The 17,317-nt window shown below is 42.2% G+C and overlaps 1 protein-coding gene across 1 annotated transcript in view; it reads right to left on the bottom strand.

Annotated features, from left to right (window-relative positions):
* Window positions 1-266: 266 nt before the first annotated feature.
* LOC122791842 (T-lymphocyte surface antigen Ly-9-like) overlaps window positions 267-17,317 on the bottom strand; it is a 712,953-nt gene continuing 695,902 nt past the window's right edge. The window contains exons 4-5 of the mRNA XM_044059802.1: window positions 1,093-1,231; window positions 267-777 (exon numbers count right to left, since the gene is read on the bottom strand). Of these exons, the coding sequence (XP_043915737.1) occupies window positions 1,134-1,231 (98 nt within the window). The 3' untranslated portion in view covers window positions 267-777; window positions 1,093-1,133. The remainder of the gene's footprint in view (window positions 778-1,092; window positions 1,232-17,317) is intronic.

Here is a 17,317-nt window from a genome sequence, read left to right as displayed (position 1 = left end):
GAACACAGGCGGCCACGGTGGTGCAGTGGTTAGCATTGCCGCCTCACAGCAAGAGGTTCTCTGGTTCGATCCTCGGCTGGGGTGCCTTCTGTGCGGAGTCTGCATGTCCTCCCTGTGGTCGCGTGGGTTTCCTCCGGTGCTCTTCCTCCCACATCCCAAAGACATGCTGCAGGTGGATTGGACACTCTAAATTGGCCGTAGGTGTGCGTGTGAGTGTGCCTTCTGTGGAAGGTTGGGTGCCAGGCTGGCAACTCGACACTGTAAAACTCCACTGCCATTCAATGTGCGGACAAGGTGATCTGCTGTGGCGACCCCTAACCGGGAAAAAGCCAGAAGAAGATTCATAATTATGAACACAGCACAGCAATGTATATTTAGAACTGTAATATTTTTCCTAAAGTGTCAAAATAAAGTACTGTTATGAAGAACATGCTGAAGCTTAACACTGAGTAACATGAAAGGAAAATATTACAATTCTCATCACTGGCAACATTGCAAATGTTTTCCAGTGTAAGTCCGTCTCTGACGAAGTCTTGCCAGTTATCTCTGCATGCTCCGAGGGTGGTAAAAGCTGCCTAATGTTTTTAGTTTGTGACAAGTCTTTTACAAATTTCAGGTTTCATGAGGAATAACATGCAACGACAATGCTGAAGTTCTCTTCACTTGAAAGCATTGCAAATATTTTCTAAATTATGTCCATTTCTGTTAAGGGGCTTCTAGTCATTTCTGTATCCTCCAAGGATGGCAAAAGCTGGTTAGTTTTTCGGTTAGTGGTTCCTTTATAATTAAATAGAAAAGTTGAGAGAAAATGTTATAGCAATAAAAAAATATTGTTTGAAAATACTGATTGGAACAATTTTGTTCAACTGAGCTTGTAATTTGTACAAGGAAAAAAGAGCAGCAAATACCTTTCACACATACTGCTATATGTTCATTGTAGCTATAATTAAAGAGGTTTTTAAATATGTTGACAAACTTAAATACCGTTGTCTGATTATTACTTTCATTTTATAGCAGATTGTTTTCAAGACTAAAGGCACCTAGCATTCAATATGTATTCCTAAAGCACAAAAAACTATGATAATTTATTACCTTTATCCTTTGAAGATTGTGGTTTTATTGCTTATTTTTTTTTATATGCAGGTCTCACAAATGATAATTCCTGTGAAAGCAAAAAGGCAAATACAGCCCCCAACAATAAGTCGAATCATGTCCCATATGTCAGAATTACCTAAAAATGAAAAACAAAAATCATAAACTGATATCGCAGTAGAAAATAAAATTTGTAATGAAATGCAAAAAGTTGTTGGAAAGGGGTATACAGCTGAATAGAAACTGTTGAATAAAGTAATACTCTGATTTACTTAATACAGCTTTCTCCACTTTTACCATATGTTAATAGAGTAGATACTCTACTATAACTAATAGCAGCCAAATTGCTTGAAGTTTTGAGTATTCATTATTATATTGATCCTCTTATAGCTGTCATTATCCTCTTGAATAATGAGTATGTCTCCATAAAGACATAAACAAAAATTAGGGTATTAACAGTTTGTCATAGGTTCATAGGTGTTTGCTAGGCTAATGACCACAAGAGACTTTTTAATCCTAGCCATGCATACCAAATCTCTGACAAGTTTTGATACCCTTGAAAAGTGTAAGCAAGAGTGTGGGAGATGAAACATTTACATGCAGGGGCCTGGGAGATGAACCATTTACAGGTTGTCTGCTTCCATTAGACATACGTGCTAAACCAGTAATGAATTCCCTGTTCAGTTGCACTTGAATTGGCTTAGGGTCATCTCTGGGATACATACCTGTCTCTCCACCAGGTCCTATTTATATCATAGGTAAGGTTTAAGTCTTTAGAATGGGTAATGCTTGTGCTCTTTGTTTTGTGGATGCATCTGACAACGTCCTATATGACAGGCATAGATCTTCCCTCAAAAGCCTGTGGGAGACAGAATACAGGGATAGGGCCTTGAGACTATCTGCATAGGACATTTTACTTCTACCCTGTATTCTTTTAGTGAGGAACCTCTGCAAATGTTCTATTTGTTGGATATGCCTGGTTAGTTACATGCCAAAGGGGGCATTGCTGGTGTGTGCTGAACTGTGAATAAAACACTGAAATTAATTCTGCTATAAATATGCTGAAAGATAAAGTATAAAATAAAAAGTTTTCTTTAATGTAGGAATATAGCTTAGCAATGTAAAATGGCATTCATGGTGTGACATAGCTCTGGCTGAAATAAGTGAAAAACAAGGAACATCTATTAATGGACACAAGATATTTCCTAAAAGACATGTTTTCTCAAAACCAGCAGCAGAACAATTTGATGTATTCTCACAGATGTTTCCTTTCAGACTCCTGTGATAGAATCAGCAGAAAACAAATCTGAAAGACAAATATTGCATGCATTCTCACATCAGCAGAAGTGCTTACAAGTAAATATTAAATGGTTTCATAGAAGGACAATAGAAAAGTCTAAAAACAGACATTATGTGATTTTCCACAAAAAAAGATACCAAGAGGAAAACAGGATCTAAAGTGCATGAAAAACACAGTATAAGTAGACTGTTAAAATTCAGCTATGTTAGAGGTATTGGTAAGAACACACTTGTTCTGAGGTATTGTATAGGAGAATGAAACGTTATCTTCCATGCTAATCGTAAAGTAAAACTTTGTACATCTATGCTGCAGACTGACAGAAGAGTATGTTTCTTTTGTTATAAAAATAAGTTATTTATTAGTAACTGCTTACAGTGAAATAGTATTGTGCTGCAAAGTATATTTTCTCATCAGAGTGTAGCCTGCAAGACTCTGTGTTAACAGCCAGCAAGACTTTGTGTCTTAAGAAGACTTTGGTTCCACCAAGTTACAGTACAGCATGCAGCACCTTCCTTCAGAAATGTTTCAATGTTGACCTTAGCCTGTATCCGAATACAGGGGGAGTGTGATGCCTTGTATAAGGTCACTCTAGTAAAAGCACAGTAACTAACATTTATGTTGAGTACTTCAGTTTTCTACAGTTTCTATAGTTTACAGCAGTACAGTTCCTCAAACGTCTGAATCCAGAGTGAGACTGCAGTGCAGGAAAGTGAGCAGTGCCATAAATTCTCCTAGAAAGGTAAAAAAGCAAAGTTTCAAAACTGAAACTGCCAGTTTTGTTTTACCAGTTTCATGAGTGACTACAGAGACTTTTTCAACCATCTACAGTAAGCAGCTTGGCCATCTGCCCCTCTGTTGACTGGTAAGAAAACATTTATGTGTTACATATAGTATGGGTGCCTGTACATGTGATTATAACACAGTACAGTGTTGGTATACACAGCATATATGCAAATGTAAAACCTTATTAGGGCAAGTTGATAGTAAGGCATTATGCAAATGGATTACAATATTTGACTGGTATCTCAAAGGAAAACATATGTGGTATGACAATTGTTTATTGTGTAAATCATATGAAACTGCTTTCTGTGTATAATGTCATAAAAATACAGTGCATGCCATTATTCAAAGGTTAGACTGCGCAGACAAACATTTTAATGGTAAAAAGAAACAGAGAAAGCTAATATGCTTACATTATATCCAGATGTTAGACAGTTATGTCCTGACCCTATATGCAAAAAAGTTTATTTCAGTGATACAACAACAGTCAAATCAGTCACTGACAGAACCTCCAGTACATCTTGTTACAAAAGAATTTAATAGACTTCTATAAGATAAAATGAGTTCAGGAAGTTTACACAAGTTATACAAACATTTTTTTTCAAAAGTGCATAGGAGTTTTAGATTCAGCAGAACAGGTTACTGAGAAATATCAGGCAGCCCATGCAGTATTACAGGAAACTCTTCAACAGCAGTTACAGGATAAAGAAAATAAATCAGCTGAACTTTCAGAGACTGACTTCTTGCATACAACAGCTGAGCTTAAAAAAAATGCAAAAGAGCGTGAATCTACAGCTGATCTATACAAAAAAGGCATATTTTACAATATGCTTGTGTTTTGAAAATAGTTAAGTATACATGGCAGGATCCTATGTATGGAGAAATCATTCCCATATGTTTTACTTTCATTCAGTTAAAGCAAGACACTTATGAGTACTACAGTAAAGTGGAGCGTATGACTGCCATTCTCATAGCATAGTCAAAAGGTAAACAAAAGAGTTCTTTTGCATAAAAATCAAATAAGATTAGTTAATAACAGTAATGATTTAAAGTCACAAGACTAACATGCATGCATTTTCTTTTCATCTAAAGTACATATGTTTTTAATGCACAAGAGAAAAGGCAGACAACAGCAAATGTAAATAATATAAATATAAATGTGTTAGTTAAGCTAATATCTGTTTTGTTTTTTGCAATTTTTTATAATTGTATAGTAACACCACACCAAACAGTTAAAGTTCTGATAGACAATTTTAAAAAGAAATAAAATCACAGATGGTATTACTTAAGGAGTCTTTGTACAATGAATGGCAGGGCAGTTAAAAATATGTAAGCTAATTGTAAAATAATGGGCCAGATTCTCAAAAGCTTGCATGGAGTGTTAGACTAGTGTATGACATCACACAGGCAAGACGACTGCCGTGTGATCCAGGAACAGCCTGTAGGGGCGTGCAAGAGAGCTGCTAAAGTTAATCTTGCATGGACTGCGTCATGGTATGCAAATTACCTCATTTGCTGGTGAAATCCATGCAAATGACTAAATGTGAGATCCAGCAAACACTAACCTCTCCATGGAAGATTAGTGTTACCTGCAGAAATGTACTCCATTGGTAACGGAGTACATTTCTGCAAATAGCTAAACGGAGCTATGACAGCTCCAAATAAAGGATGCATACAGTTGAGGAAGCATGCCAATGGCCAAATATATAAGGCCATTGGCAGTGCAAAATGTTTAAAAACATAAAAATTTAACTTTATTTTCCCTGATCTCCAATGTTTAAGCATAGCACAGCACCGCGCAAACAAGCAGCGCTTATAAAAACAAGAAAATTATTTAAAAAAGCCAAAAATAGGCATTTTCACTAAAAAGCTTATTCTGCCATGCAGGTGAATGGCAGGCTGAAGACAACATGGCTACTGACTAGTGGTTGCTAAGGGGAGAAGCTCAGTGTGTGAGAGATGTAACCATGCATTATTAGGCAATCCTATGCAAATGAGGATAAGGATAGTGAATCCCAATTTTCCCCAGCATATGAGGCATGTCCCAAGAGTGTAAGATTTGGAGTAGGTGAGTGTAAGACTAGAATATAGGTGACATCATGAGGGGGTGTGTCAGACAGGCTGTAAGCTAATTGGAGCACAGTGGCTCGTATTTGCCCTGAGTTGCTCAGGATTGCAAAGAGACGTGTCTACAGTTGTCCTATTTGAAAACCTCAAACCCACGGTGCACACTGTTATAAGATAGGAAACTCATTGCAAACATGCACACAGCGTGTGTGCTCACATGTGTGTGTTGACACGCATTTGCACTCGTTTGCGCAGCGCTTCCACTGGGCAGAAACAGAAAGGCAAAAGGAAGGAAAAGAAGTAGTAGGAAGTTAACCAAGGAGAACTAGCAGAGCTGCCAGGTGAAGTATATCAGAATCAGCCAATTACACAGGCAGCAGACTAGCCCAGCCCAGCCCAGCACTTTAAACTCTGCAAACACCATTCCCCCTTTTTTTCTCAATAACTCTGCAACACTGCAGTATTCAAAGAGGGAAAGCTTAAAAAGCTTAAGTCAGACAAAATGTTAGGGGCTGCTCTTGCTATCATAAACCACCATGTGCAAGGTGCTGAGGGTGGTGATGTTGTGAATGCTGCTGAGCAACCCACAGTGAGGAGACGGAGAAGAGTGTACAGACCCAGGATAACCTACCAGGGGCTACATGAGCTGGAGATAGTGGAGCGCTATAGGGTGGACAGGGACCTCCTACAGCAAATTCTTGAGCTATGCTAGCCATGCCTCACACACAGAACCAACAGAGGGGAACCCATCCCAGTGGATACCAGCGTATGTGTTGGCCTAAGAATACTAGCTACAGGTACCCTTCAAAGACCAACTGGTGATATGATGGGGATTTCACAGGCATCAGCATCCAAGGTACTCCACTAGTTCCTGGATGCCATGTCAGCACATGTCGGTGACCACATATATTTCCCCACATCCCATGAGGCATTGGCCAGCAATATGCATCTTTTCCACCAAATAGCAGAATACCCTGAGGTAGTGGGTGCAATTGACTGAACGCACATATGCATCAAAGCACCACCTGATGAGCAGGCTAGGGTTTACATCAACCACAAGGGCTTCCCCTCCATCAACTGCTAGTTTGTGTGCGATGCCCAGGGCATAATAATGAATGTGTGTGCTGGATGCCCTGGAAGCTATCACGATTCCCACATTTGGCATCTGACCCAGCTGTAACAGTCATTTGCCAATGGGGGACATCCCTACAGTCACCTAGTAGGGGATGCTAGATATGCACTGGAGCCATGGCTGATGACGCCCATCAGAAATGCACACAAACCTGAACAAGAACTCCATAATGAGGCACACGCACAAACAAGAACCATAATAGAGCATGTGTTTGGGATGCTCAAGTCACGGTTCTGGTGCCTGGACACATCTGGTGGAGCCTAGCAGTACTCACCAACTACATGTACTCAAATTGTTATGGTATGTGCCATGCTGCACAATATGATCCTGCGGAAACAGCTGCAGCAGGAACAGCATGGGGCAGGGCCAAACAGCCCCCCACCATTGCCAAGGCCTACACAGGCACAGCGTGACTCAGAGGAGGAACAACCTGAGCCTGCCCCAGTAGGCAGAAGGAGGCGTGCCCAGTATGCCCTTGTCTTGGCAAGGAGGCAACACATAGCACATTCACTGACTCAGTAGGAACCCTGAAAATGACACCTCTCTCTGACTTGCACATACAGTAAAAGGGATGCCTAACTTGACACTACCTGTTTTCAAACATGTATAGGGAGTGTACTATGAGCATCCGACATAGGCAGCCCTGCAGCACCACCCTCAATACTGGCACAGACACAACTTAAGTCACTCACACATACCAGTTGGGGGGGGGTCACAGCCAGCAGGGCAGTTGTAGACAAATGCAAACACAAACAAATGCTGTATCATGCCCTCTGAAGAGGCCTATGAGTAACCTCCCCCAGGCTTATGCAGACAGATAACTGCAGGCCAGGTAGTGTGATGTGGGTTGGGTAGGCTATGAAGTTACAAACTAATATGCGTGTAATTGGAAGCTAAGGTCTGTAGTACAGTGGTATGCCTCAAGCCAGTATAATAGGCAACAGTACAGACTGAGATGGAGTACCTGACATAGCAGTGCAGGCCTAGCAAATGTGTATAAGTGTCAGGTGTACCCCTCATCCTATGTACACCCACAGTAACAATCAGGTGTGCCCCCCGGGTAGAATTGTACAAATAATAGCTGTCCCCCCTGTATGTAGAAATGTTGATAAGTCTATGCAAATTGACTCATGGAAGCCCTGAAGGCACAGCATGCTTCCTGTCGATGTACAACACAAAGGTGAGCCCTGAAGTAAAAACCAACTTGATTTTTCACACACATATAGTATATATGCCCATAGTGGGCATGCTCACACACTTAAACAAATTTAGCAAATTTCAGTCAACAACATACTGAAAGGTCATACTGGGCATGCTCACACACAAACAAACAAAGCAAATATCAGTCAACAACATAGCGAAAGGTCATACTGGGCATGCTCACACACTTAAACAAATGAAGCAAATTTCAATCAACAACATACTGAATGCTCATATTGGGCATGCTCACACACTTAGGCCATGTCTGAGTACAGCAGTGGGCCACACATATCTGGCAGTTGCAGTCCACATGTCACTTTTCACCAGTCCTGCCTTGCGCACACAGTGATATGAAAACAGACCCATATAATATATTGGACCCCTTTCATAATCAAACTATGTAATACAAGTACTTAAGTTGTTCAAAGAAAGTTAAAATCCAAAGATGATCAATAAATCTCCTATCAGTATCATCAAGAAACAATGAGCACTCCTAACATTATCCTAGCCAAGCTCTGCCAAAAATATTGCCAAAGATTCCATAGAGAACCATGAAGCTTTCTTTAGCTATGTCATAAATATCAATGTAAACTCATATATGTTCTGAGTTAGTGCAAAGTGTAAATGAATACATGTACATGACTGACATTGCCAACATCTTGTCAGGCAGGTTCATACATATTTAACCGCCCTCTCACTGACAAAAGGGCCCATTACCATACTTGGAGATTGTTACAACCCAGAAATCACATATACAATGGTTAAACAGCTCTATGCAAACCTAAAAACATGGCGTCTATGGGATGACATGGTGTCCCTGGCTGTGTCATATGTGAACTCCAAAACAAACAGACCTTGCACCTGAACAGTCTGTTGAGACTGACCCTCTGTACAGGATACGAAACTCTTGAATAGGTTACAGCAACATTTGGCACACTCCACAAGTGTTGGTGCACAACAGACCATGGGAACTATTGTCTTATAAGCCTAATAAGCCTGATCTGCAAGGCCATGGAGTCCATCATCATGGAACTCATAAACAGAGCTATTGGCAGCCTACAAACTCCGAACCCTACCCATTTTGGTTTGGTCAGGGGCAGATCATGGTCCCTAAACCTGCAAGACTGTTTTTAGGGCAGTTACCCAGGACATACATCAATGAAATGAGCTCCACATGGCCTACATAGACCTTGAAAAGCCCTTTTCCAACATCCCACACACATGTATCCACAAAATCAACAACCTGTGCATAAACACGTATGTCATCTGATGGATTGGCAACTGTGACACAGATAGATCCCACAAGGTAAGAATTGTGGTCTCCCTGTTGGACTGTAAGCTGGTAACAACTGCTGTCCCCCATGGCTCAGTCCTGGGACCCCTCCTGTCTGGTGTATACTTTTCAGAAGTGCAGTCAAACACACGAGGGCTATGGTTAGCAAAGTTTGTGGATGACTGCAAAAAGGTTATCATAATTGATGTTTGGGACAACAGAGACATCCTTAAAAAGGGATTCAGTCAGGCAGATGTGGTGTCAAAATGATGGCCTTGAGCTACAGTCATACAAATACCACATAGGTGCCAACACCCTAATTATGGAGGTAATAATAAGGGATCTGTGGACACATGTGGATAGTAATCTCTACTTTCACAAACACATTCACAAAGTGGTTAGAAAATCATGCTTTGTGTTCCCACTAATTGCCAAAATCTTTGCATGTAGGTGAAAGGAGGTTCCCTCTACTCATCAGTCATCAGACCCATCAGAGAGTACCACAACACACTTGTGATGTATCTGACTAGGCACATTCAGCAGCTGGATAGACCACTGAAGTACCTCAACAAGAGGATTACTGGCCTGAAACAGTTGCCCCATGCAACAAGACTGAAGTAACTCAATCTGTACTCTGTTGCATACCATCTACTCTGGTGATCTCTGCCCAACATACAGATCCATGTCCAATGCAGAACTGATGTACATGCTCTATCTGAAGTAAACCCAAGCTCACTGTGCCACATGTTCTAGGGATATAATCATCACAACAATAAATAGAACATGTTGGAGGGATACATTACTAACTCAAAGACTTCCCTTGCTTTAGAACAGGCTCCCAACCTACATTAAGCTGAGTCCCTCACTGACACTCTTCCAGAGGATCCTTGATGAGTGTATGTGAAAGTGAACTTTCACACCATGGATCACTTCATCAGCTCTACTACACAGAGGCATAGGGAACTAACCCCAGGTGTGGTGATAGCTGCACACTCTGGCCATACTAATATATGCCTTTAGGTAGATAGCCTATTACCTACCTATGTACCTATATATGTAGGGGGACCACAGTATAATAAGCCAAAGATGGATGGGCAGAGATGTGTGTAAGAGGGTGACCATGACAAGGAGCCATCCAGGACTGCCCCACACAGCACACATCCCAATGGCACAAAAGACATGAGGTGCACATCTCACCCACTGTACCTAATAGCCACCAGTATCTGTAAGCATTACAGAGTATGTGGTGCATGTGCCTCCTGTACAACATGACTGTACAATGAAGTACACATCTACTAGCTGTAGACATGTACCTGTCACATAGGTTCATAGATATGTAGTAGACTGTCTTCATGAAGGCATATATTAGCCTAGGCAATTTGTGCAACTTTCACCACCCCATTGGTTCGTCTCCTAAGCCCTAGTTCTAATAGTTAGTACCCTAAGCCCCTTTCTAGTGGGGCTGCTGATGGGATCCCTGGTATGAATTGTCTGTTTCCCACCCACTCATCAAGGTTCCTATTGAAGAGTGTCAGCAAGGGGCTCTGTCTGATGTACATTGGGACCCTGTTTCACAGTAAAGCAAGTCTCTGGGATGGTACTCTATCCCACCAGCATGTTGTATTCATTGTTGTGATGAGGTTCATATCCCTGGAGTGTGTAGTGTGACTCAAGTTTGTTACCCATAGATGGAGCATGTTCAACAGTTATGTGTTGGACATGGCTCTGTATGTTAGGCAATGGCTCTGTATGTTAGGCAGAGTTGGCCTCTGAGTAGGCGGTATGCAACAGAGAACAGATTTAGTTTTTCCAGTTGTGTTGCATAACACAACTGTTTGAGGCCAGTAATCCTCTTGGTGAGGTACCTCTGTGGTATCTCCAGTTGCTGGATATGCCTAGTCGAGTACATCCAAAATGGTCCATTGTACTCGATGATGGGTCTGATGACTTAAGAGTAGAGGGCCACCACTATCTCTTTTGATCTTGATGCAAACCCTTTGTTGATTAGGTGGGGCATATAGGATTTCCTAACCACTTTGGTAACATGGTTGTCAAAGAAAAGATGACTATCTACTTGTGTCCCCAGATCCCTTATTATCTCATCAGTTTTTAGGGGGTAACACCTACGTGGTAGTTTGTGGGTACTTTGTTTTTCCCAAAGGGGATTACTATGCATTTTTTCGTATTGAGCTTGAGGGCATGATTCTGACACCACACATCTGTGAGTGGAACATCTGTGTGCCTGACTATGGCGTCACCTATTACTAGTGTTTTTGGTATGTTGTTTTGCCTTAGGGCCTGTTGTGAGGCACACTGCTTTGGTGCATTATGTGTTTTCTGGCGTGTGCTTGGAGGTGCATGTTGCTTGCTTGTCTGCTTAGGAGGACACTTTCTCTTTTGCAGATTAATATTTGTATTCTCCGAGTATGTTAATGTGTATTTATGTGTGTGTTTTGCTGGTGCTTATATTGTAGGCCTATGTGAGACTGTTGGTGTTGTACTTGTATGACCCTACTCCTCTTGACTGTATTTTCCAGTATTGGGTTGACAGAGCTTAGCCTCCAGTTTGACCCTGTGTGTGCCAGCATGTGGTGCATCAACCCATATATGATATGGTTATGGCCTATGCATACAATACACTCACAGTACACCTAGTATGATAAGCCTGCTGAGGTTAGCAAATGTGAAAAAAACCTTTGGGCAAACTGTCAGCGAGTAATGTCTGTATTGCATCTTGTAACTCCATATTGCTTGCTGAAGTGTAAAAAAGTACTTAGTTTGGATTAAGAACCCCGCACTTGCCAACTGTGTAGGTGTGTGTCTGTCTCTCCCTGGGGAGAGAGCAACCTTTTTCGAGACTATTCACACCCCCTAAAAATGATATACTCATCTTTGTCAAGTCTGATGTCACCATCCTACAAATATACCCATGGGAAGGTGAAACCCCAGTAATGTATACAGTGCATCATGTAAAAGTGTACTACTGTAGTATCATAAATGTAGTTAGGTAGGAGTTTGAATCCTGCACTTGCCAACTGTGTGTGTGTGTCTGTCTCTCCCCTGGTAGAAACCACCCTTTTTGGAGACTGCTCACACCCCTTAAAAGTGATGTACTCATCTTTGTCAAGTCTGATGATGTCACCATCCTACAAATACACATGTGAGAAAATGAAGCTCCACTAATGTGTATAGCGTGTTGTATCAATGCATAATGCTGTAGTATTATAATGTAGCTAGGTAAGAGTTTGAATCCTGCACTTGCCAACTGAGTCTGTGTCTGGGAAGAAAGCACAGCCCTTTTGGAGTCTACTCACACCCCTTAAAAGTGATTTACTCATCTTTCTCAAGTCTGATGATGTCACCATCCTACAAATACACCTGTGCGAATACAAAATCCCAGTAATGTGTATAGCACATTGCGTAAATGCGTGCTGCTGTAGTATTGTAATGTAGCTAGGTAGGAGTTTGAATCCTGCATTTGCCAACTGTGTGTGGCTCTCTCTGCCTGGGAAAAAAGAGTAACTTTTTTGGAGACTACTCACACCCCTTAAAAGTGATTTACTCATCTTTCTCAAGTCTGATGATGTCACCATCCTACAAATACACCTGTGGGAAAGTGAAATTCTAGTAATGTGTATAGTGTGTCGTGTAAATGTGTACTGTTGTCATATCATAATGTAGGTAGGAGTTTGAATCCTGCACTTGCTAACTGTGTTTGTGTGTTCCAGGTGTATGAGAGTGTGTGACACCGTTGGTCAATGTGGAGTGGGTTTTGATTTTTCTAGTGTATTACATATCACAATGATAACTGTATGTGCATAACACATATAAGGTAGCTGTGGGGCAAAGCCATATACATACATGTGACTTCAATTTTTTCATAGGTGGGTACTATGCTTTTTTCCATGAAAGCATCTGTTAGCCTTGCCAGAGCATGCTGGTGCTTTCCAGACCTTAGGTTACTTCTGTATGCTTGTGACAAGCATAGCCACTTCAGTGATCCCTGGGCTACGTGTTCTGTTTCACATCCACTCATCACAGTTCCTATTGAAGAGTGTGAGTGAGAGTTTGGCTTGAGGTATATTTGAATCCTGTTCCAAAGCAAGCAAAGTCTGGCAAAGATGACTAATCATTATAGATGTGCAACACCCTCTGTTGATCTGCATACAAACCCTTTATTGCTTATGAGCTCCACAGAGGGATTTTCAAAACCCTTTGGTAATGTGATTATCAAAAGAGAGATGACTAAACACATGGCTCTATGTATACATTAGTACCTGTTCCACATTTTGGGGGCTACTACCTATGTGATACTCTGGGGTTACTTTGTTTTCTAAAAGTGGATAACTATGCTTTCTTTGGCTTACAGCTTAACAGCATGATTTTGAAACCAGGTATCTATCTCTATAATACCCTTTTGGAGGATGTGTGTGTCATCTGGAGAATAAAGTATAGTCCACAGTATGCATTTTCATCAAACGTGGGCAGACATATCCATACTGTGTTTGCCTGTACCTAAGAAAACTATATGCCAAACAGGAGTGGTCCCAGGACTGAGTGCGGGTGAATACCACTTGTTACTGGCATAGAATTGTACATGAAGGCTGCAAATGTTACTGTGTGTCCTACATCTGTGCGTCAGTTGTCAATCCATCATCTAACAGTCGTTTATGGTCAGTCTGTTGAGGTTATGTATAATACCAGAATGTGGGATGGGTATGAATTGCTGGGTGAGCTATAGCTTGGCTGTGTGGACCTCCCCTCCCTCACCTATAACCTTGTTAACTGGTTTGAATTCCACTAGGAACTACTAGGTGTAGGAGCCATGATCTGGCCTTTAGAGAACCTAAGTGGGTATGGTGCAGTGTTTGCAGGTTCATAATGTCTCTGTTAATGAGTTCCATAATGCTGTGCTCCATAGCCTTCCAGATAACATTTGTCTGGCTTATTGAGTGAGAGTTTCCAGGATCAGTTGTAGCTCTACCCTTAATCAATTTATGTTAACATTTGCACTGGGTGTGATGAGTGTGGACAGGATTATGAATAAGTATATTATAGGGTCAGTCCAGGTTTGAAGGTTAGTAGACCAAGCCAGATAGGCACGCATCAGAAGGAGCAGCTTGAGCAGCGGGTTCAGCTGCGGTCTTGAGATGATACACCTGGATGTGCTTGTGCAATTTCGCAGAACCCTTTAAGGCTTCCTTTCTTAATGCTCCCATTGAAGCCTCCTCGTTGTTTTGACCCAAAGTTAAAAGCACACTGGCCAGATGTGAACAGGACGGTAAGATCTTTTCTGCTGTAGGTGTCCGCTATTCTTCCCCTCAATGTGCTTTCTCCCGAAACCAAAAGAGTGGGAAGATATGGTTCAAGAAATCTCAGGGTCCTTTCCGTGACACACAGGCTGAGTTCTACCCTAGAGGGAGAGGGGGAAGCTCACAGGGAAGATGCTCCTTTCGGGGCAGAGTGGGTCCGCATAACCAGGGTTCCAGGGATTCTTTCCCTGGCCAATCCTACCAGCGCTCCTGAAGAGTGGCCCAACTCCTTTCCTCTGGAGGTAGTTGGGGGACGTTTCTCCTTGTACCCTTCTGCCTGGATAACCATCACCACCGATTCTTGGGTACAAAGGATTATAATCAGAGGTTATCATATTCCCTTCGATCTTTGTCCTGTTCCTTCAAAAAACCTTCCCGACGTTCCACTCAGTCAAAGGGAAGAAGCAGCACTAGAGGTAGAAAAGTTGCTAAGAAAGAGAGTCATCCAAATAGTCCCTCCAGATCAGATAGGATCCAGATTCTACTCAAGACTATTTTTGGTGCCAAAGAATACCGGGGACTGGAGACCAATTTTGGATCTCAGTGTATTGAGCAAGTTTGTGAGAGTGCAAAGATTCTGGATGGTCACAATACAGTCTATCCTCCCACTTTTGGAAAAAGATGATTGGATGTGCTCGATAGATCTTCAAGATGCGTACTACCACATAAAAGTGGACAGGCCATCAAGAAGATTTCTGCACTTCCGTGTGGGAGCCAGTCACTACCAGTTCAGAGTACTCTTCGGACTCTCTACAACCCTCAGAGTGTTCACAAAGTGCATGGCAGTTGTCACAGCTCACTTGTGACTTCAGGGATTCCAGGTGTTTCCATACCTAGACGACTGGCTCATTTCCGCCCCACCAGACATCTACTGGAAGAAGCCCTGGCATACTCTCTCCTCACTGCACAAAGGCTAAGCATAACCATAAACTGACAAAAATCCTATCTCACCCCATCTCAGTTGACAGAATTCATAGAGGGTATCATGGACATGAAGAACTGCAGAGCTGATATTCCAGAGCACTTTTAAGGATAAAGCAGCAACTGATTCCAATCCTTTCAAAGGAGAAATCCATGTCTCACTCAGTTTTACAGCTGTTGGGTTCCATGGCAGCCTCCATCACCATTGTCCCCCCTGGCCAGGTTTCACATGAGGCTTCTACAATGGCTACTGCTCACCCAGTGGTATCCCTTTCAGCATCCTCTTTCGGCCATGATTTGAATAACCCACAGGTGCAAACAGGATTTAAATTGGTGGATGACACAAAATCTGTCACAATGGTCTCACCCCTTCTCCCCCCAACAACCCAAGGCCACAGTGACCACGGATGCCTTCCTGATGGGGTGGGGGGCTATGTCAGGGGCAGACAGCCCAAGGCACTTGGTCTGAACTGGAGGCCCATCTGCATATAAATGTTCTAAAGCTGAGGGCGGTGCTTTTGGCATTGCAAGCATTCCATCCCCTGCTGCCATCTGGGACAATTGCGATTCAATCAGACAACATGGTGGTGGTCTGATACATCAACAAGCAAGGTGGAACCAAATTTTACCCCCTTTGTCGAGAGGCCATGAGGATATGGCAATGGGCGATGGCCACCAACCGTTTTCTTCAGCAACGCACATTCCCGGGAGTTCCAACATGATAGCAGACAGACTCAGTAGGTGCATTCTTCAACCTCATGAGTGGTCCCTGAATCCCTTGATAGTGGCAATCTTCCACTGCTGGGGCTGTCCTTGCTGTGACCTCTTTGCATTCCCGACCAACTACAAATGCAGCAACTACTTTGCCCTGATTCCCCCTCCGGGACAGTCACCCAGGGACTCCCTAGTCCACGATTGGCCCTCGGGTCTTCTTTACGCATTCCCACCCTTTCCCCTCATTCCCCAGTTTATGAAGAAAGCCCATCAGTTGAAGAGCAAGGTGATGCTCATAGCATCATATTGGCATAGACAGATTTTGTTCCCCTTTCTTTGGCCTCACCTACTAGATTGACCATGGATTCTCCATCCAACCCCGGAGTTGATCTCACATCCGCAGAACCTGATCCATCCCAACTTGAACAGCCTGAAGCTCATGGCTTGGCTACTCCAATTCCCTTGATTGCCAGGCAGAATGATCTTTCTTTACCAGAACGTGACATTCTCATTGCATCTCATAAGTTTTCCACTAGAATTACTTATCTGAGCAAGTGAAAAAGATTTACCTGTTGGCTGAAAGATAAACAAGTAGATCTCTTCTCAGCACCAGTGTTGATAATACTAGACTATCTGGCCGACCTTTTTCAATCGGGTCTATCGACCACTACCATTAGAGTTCAATTGGCTGCAATCTCTAATTCTCATGAGGATGTCCAAGATTCCTCTCTTATGTCCCAAAAATTGTGCAAGACCTTCATAAAAGGTGTGAATCATCTGAAGCCACCTTTTAGGGAACCTATTCAACCATGGAATTTATCATTAGTTCTACAAGCTCTGACAATGCCACCTTTCGTACCAGCCTCTTCTTGTGACCTCAAGCATTTGTCATGGAAAACCTTGTTTTTGGTCACCATTACTTCTGCCAGACGTATTTCTGATCTTCAAGCTTTATGTATCAAGAGACCATACTTGATTTTTCATAGAGATAGAGTGTCTCTGAGAACTAATCCATCATTTCTGCCAAAAGTGATCTCGGAAATGTGCATTAATCAAACCACTGAATTGCCAGTTTTCTTTCCCAATCATTCAAACAGAGGAGAGTATTGCCTGCATATCCTAGATATCCACAGGCAAATCCATTTTTACTTAAACAAGACTAGGTCCTTTTGAAAATCTGACCAGTTATTTTTGGCCTTTTCTGGACCTACATTAGGATCTGCTGTTGCTAAGGTCACATTAGCTAGATGGTTGAAGGACTGTGTGACCTTCATCTATACACAACACAATATCTCATTGCCTACTACCATGAAAGCTCATTCAACAAGGTCGGTGGCAACTTCTGCTGCCTTCCATGCCAGAGCTTCTTTACATGACATCTGTGCAGCTGCAACTTGGGCTACGCCTCATACCGTCATCAATTATTACAAATTGGATTTGGCCTCCAGGGGAAGAGCATCTTTTGGTTCTATGGTTACTTCAACTGCAACAGCTGTGCATATGCAATATATCTGGTGGGAGATATG

This window comes from Protopterus annectens, chromosome 17.part0 (genome assembly GCF_019279795.1).
Source record: "Protopterus annectens isolate FY-2018-M chromosome 17.part0, PAN1.0, whole genome shotgun sequence".
NCBI lineage: Eukaryota > Metazoa > Chordata > Ceratodontiformes > Protopteridae > Protopterus > Protopterus annectens.
This window is presented reverse-complemented; position numbering and strand designations above follow the sequence as displayed.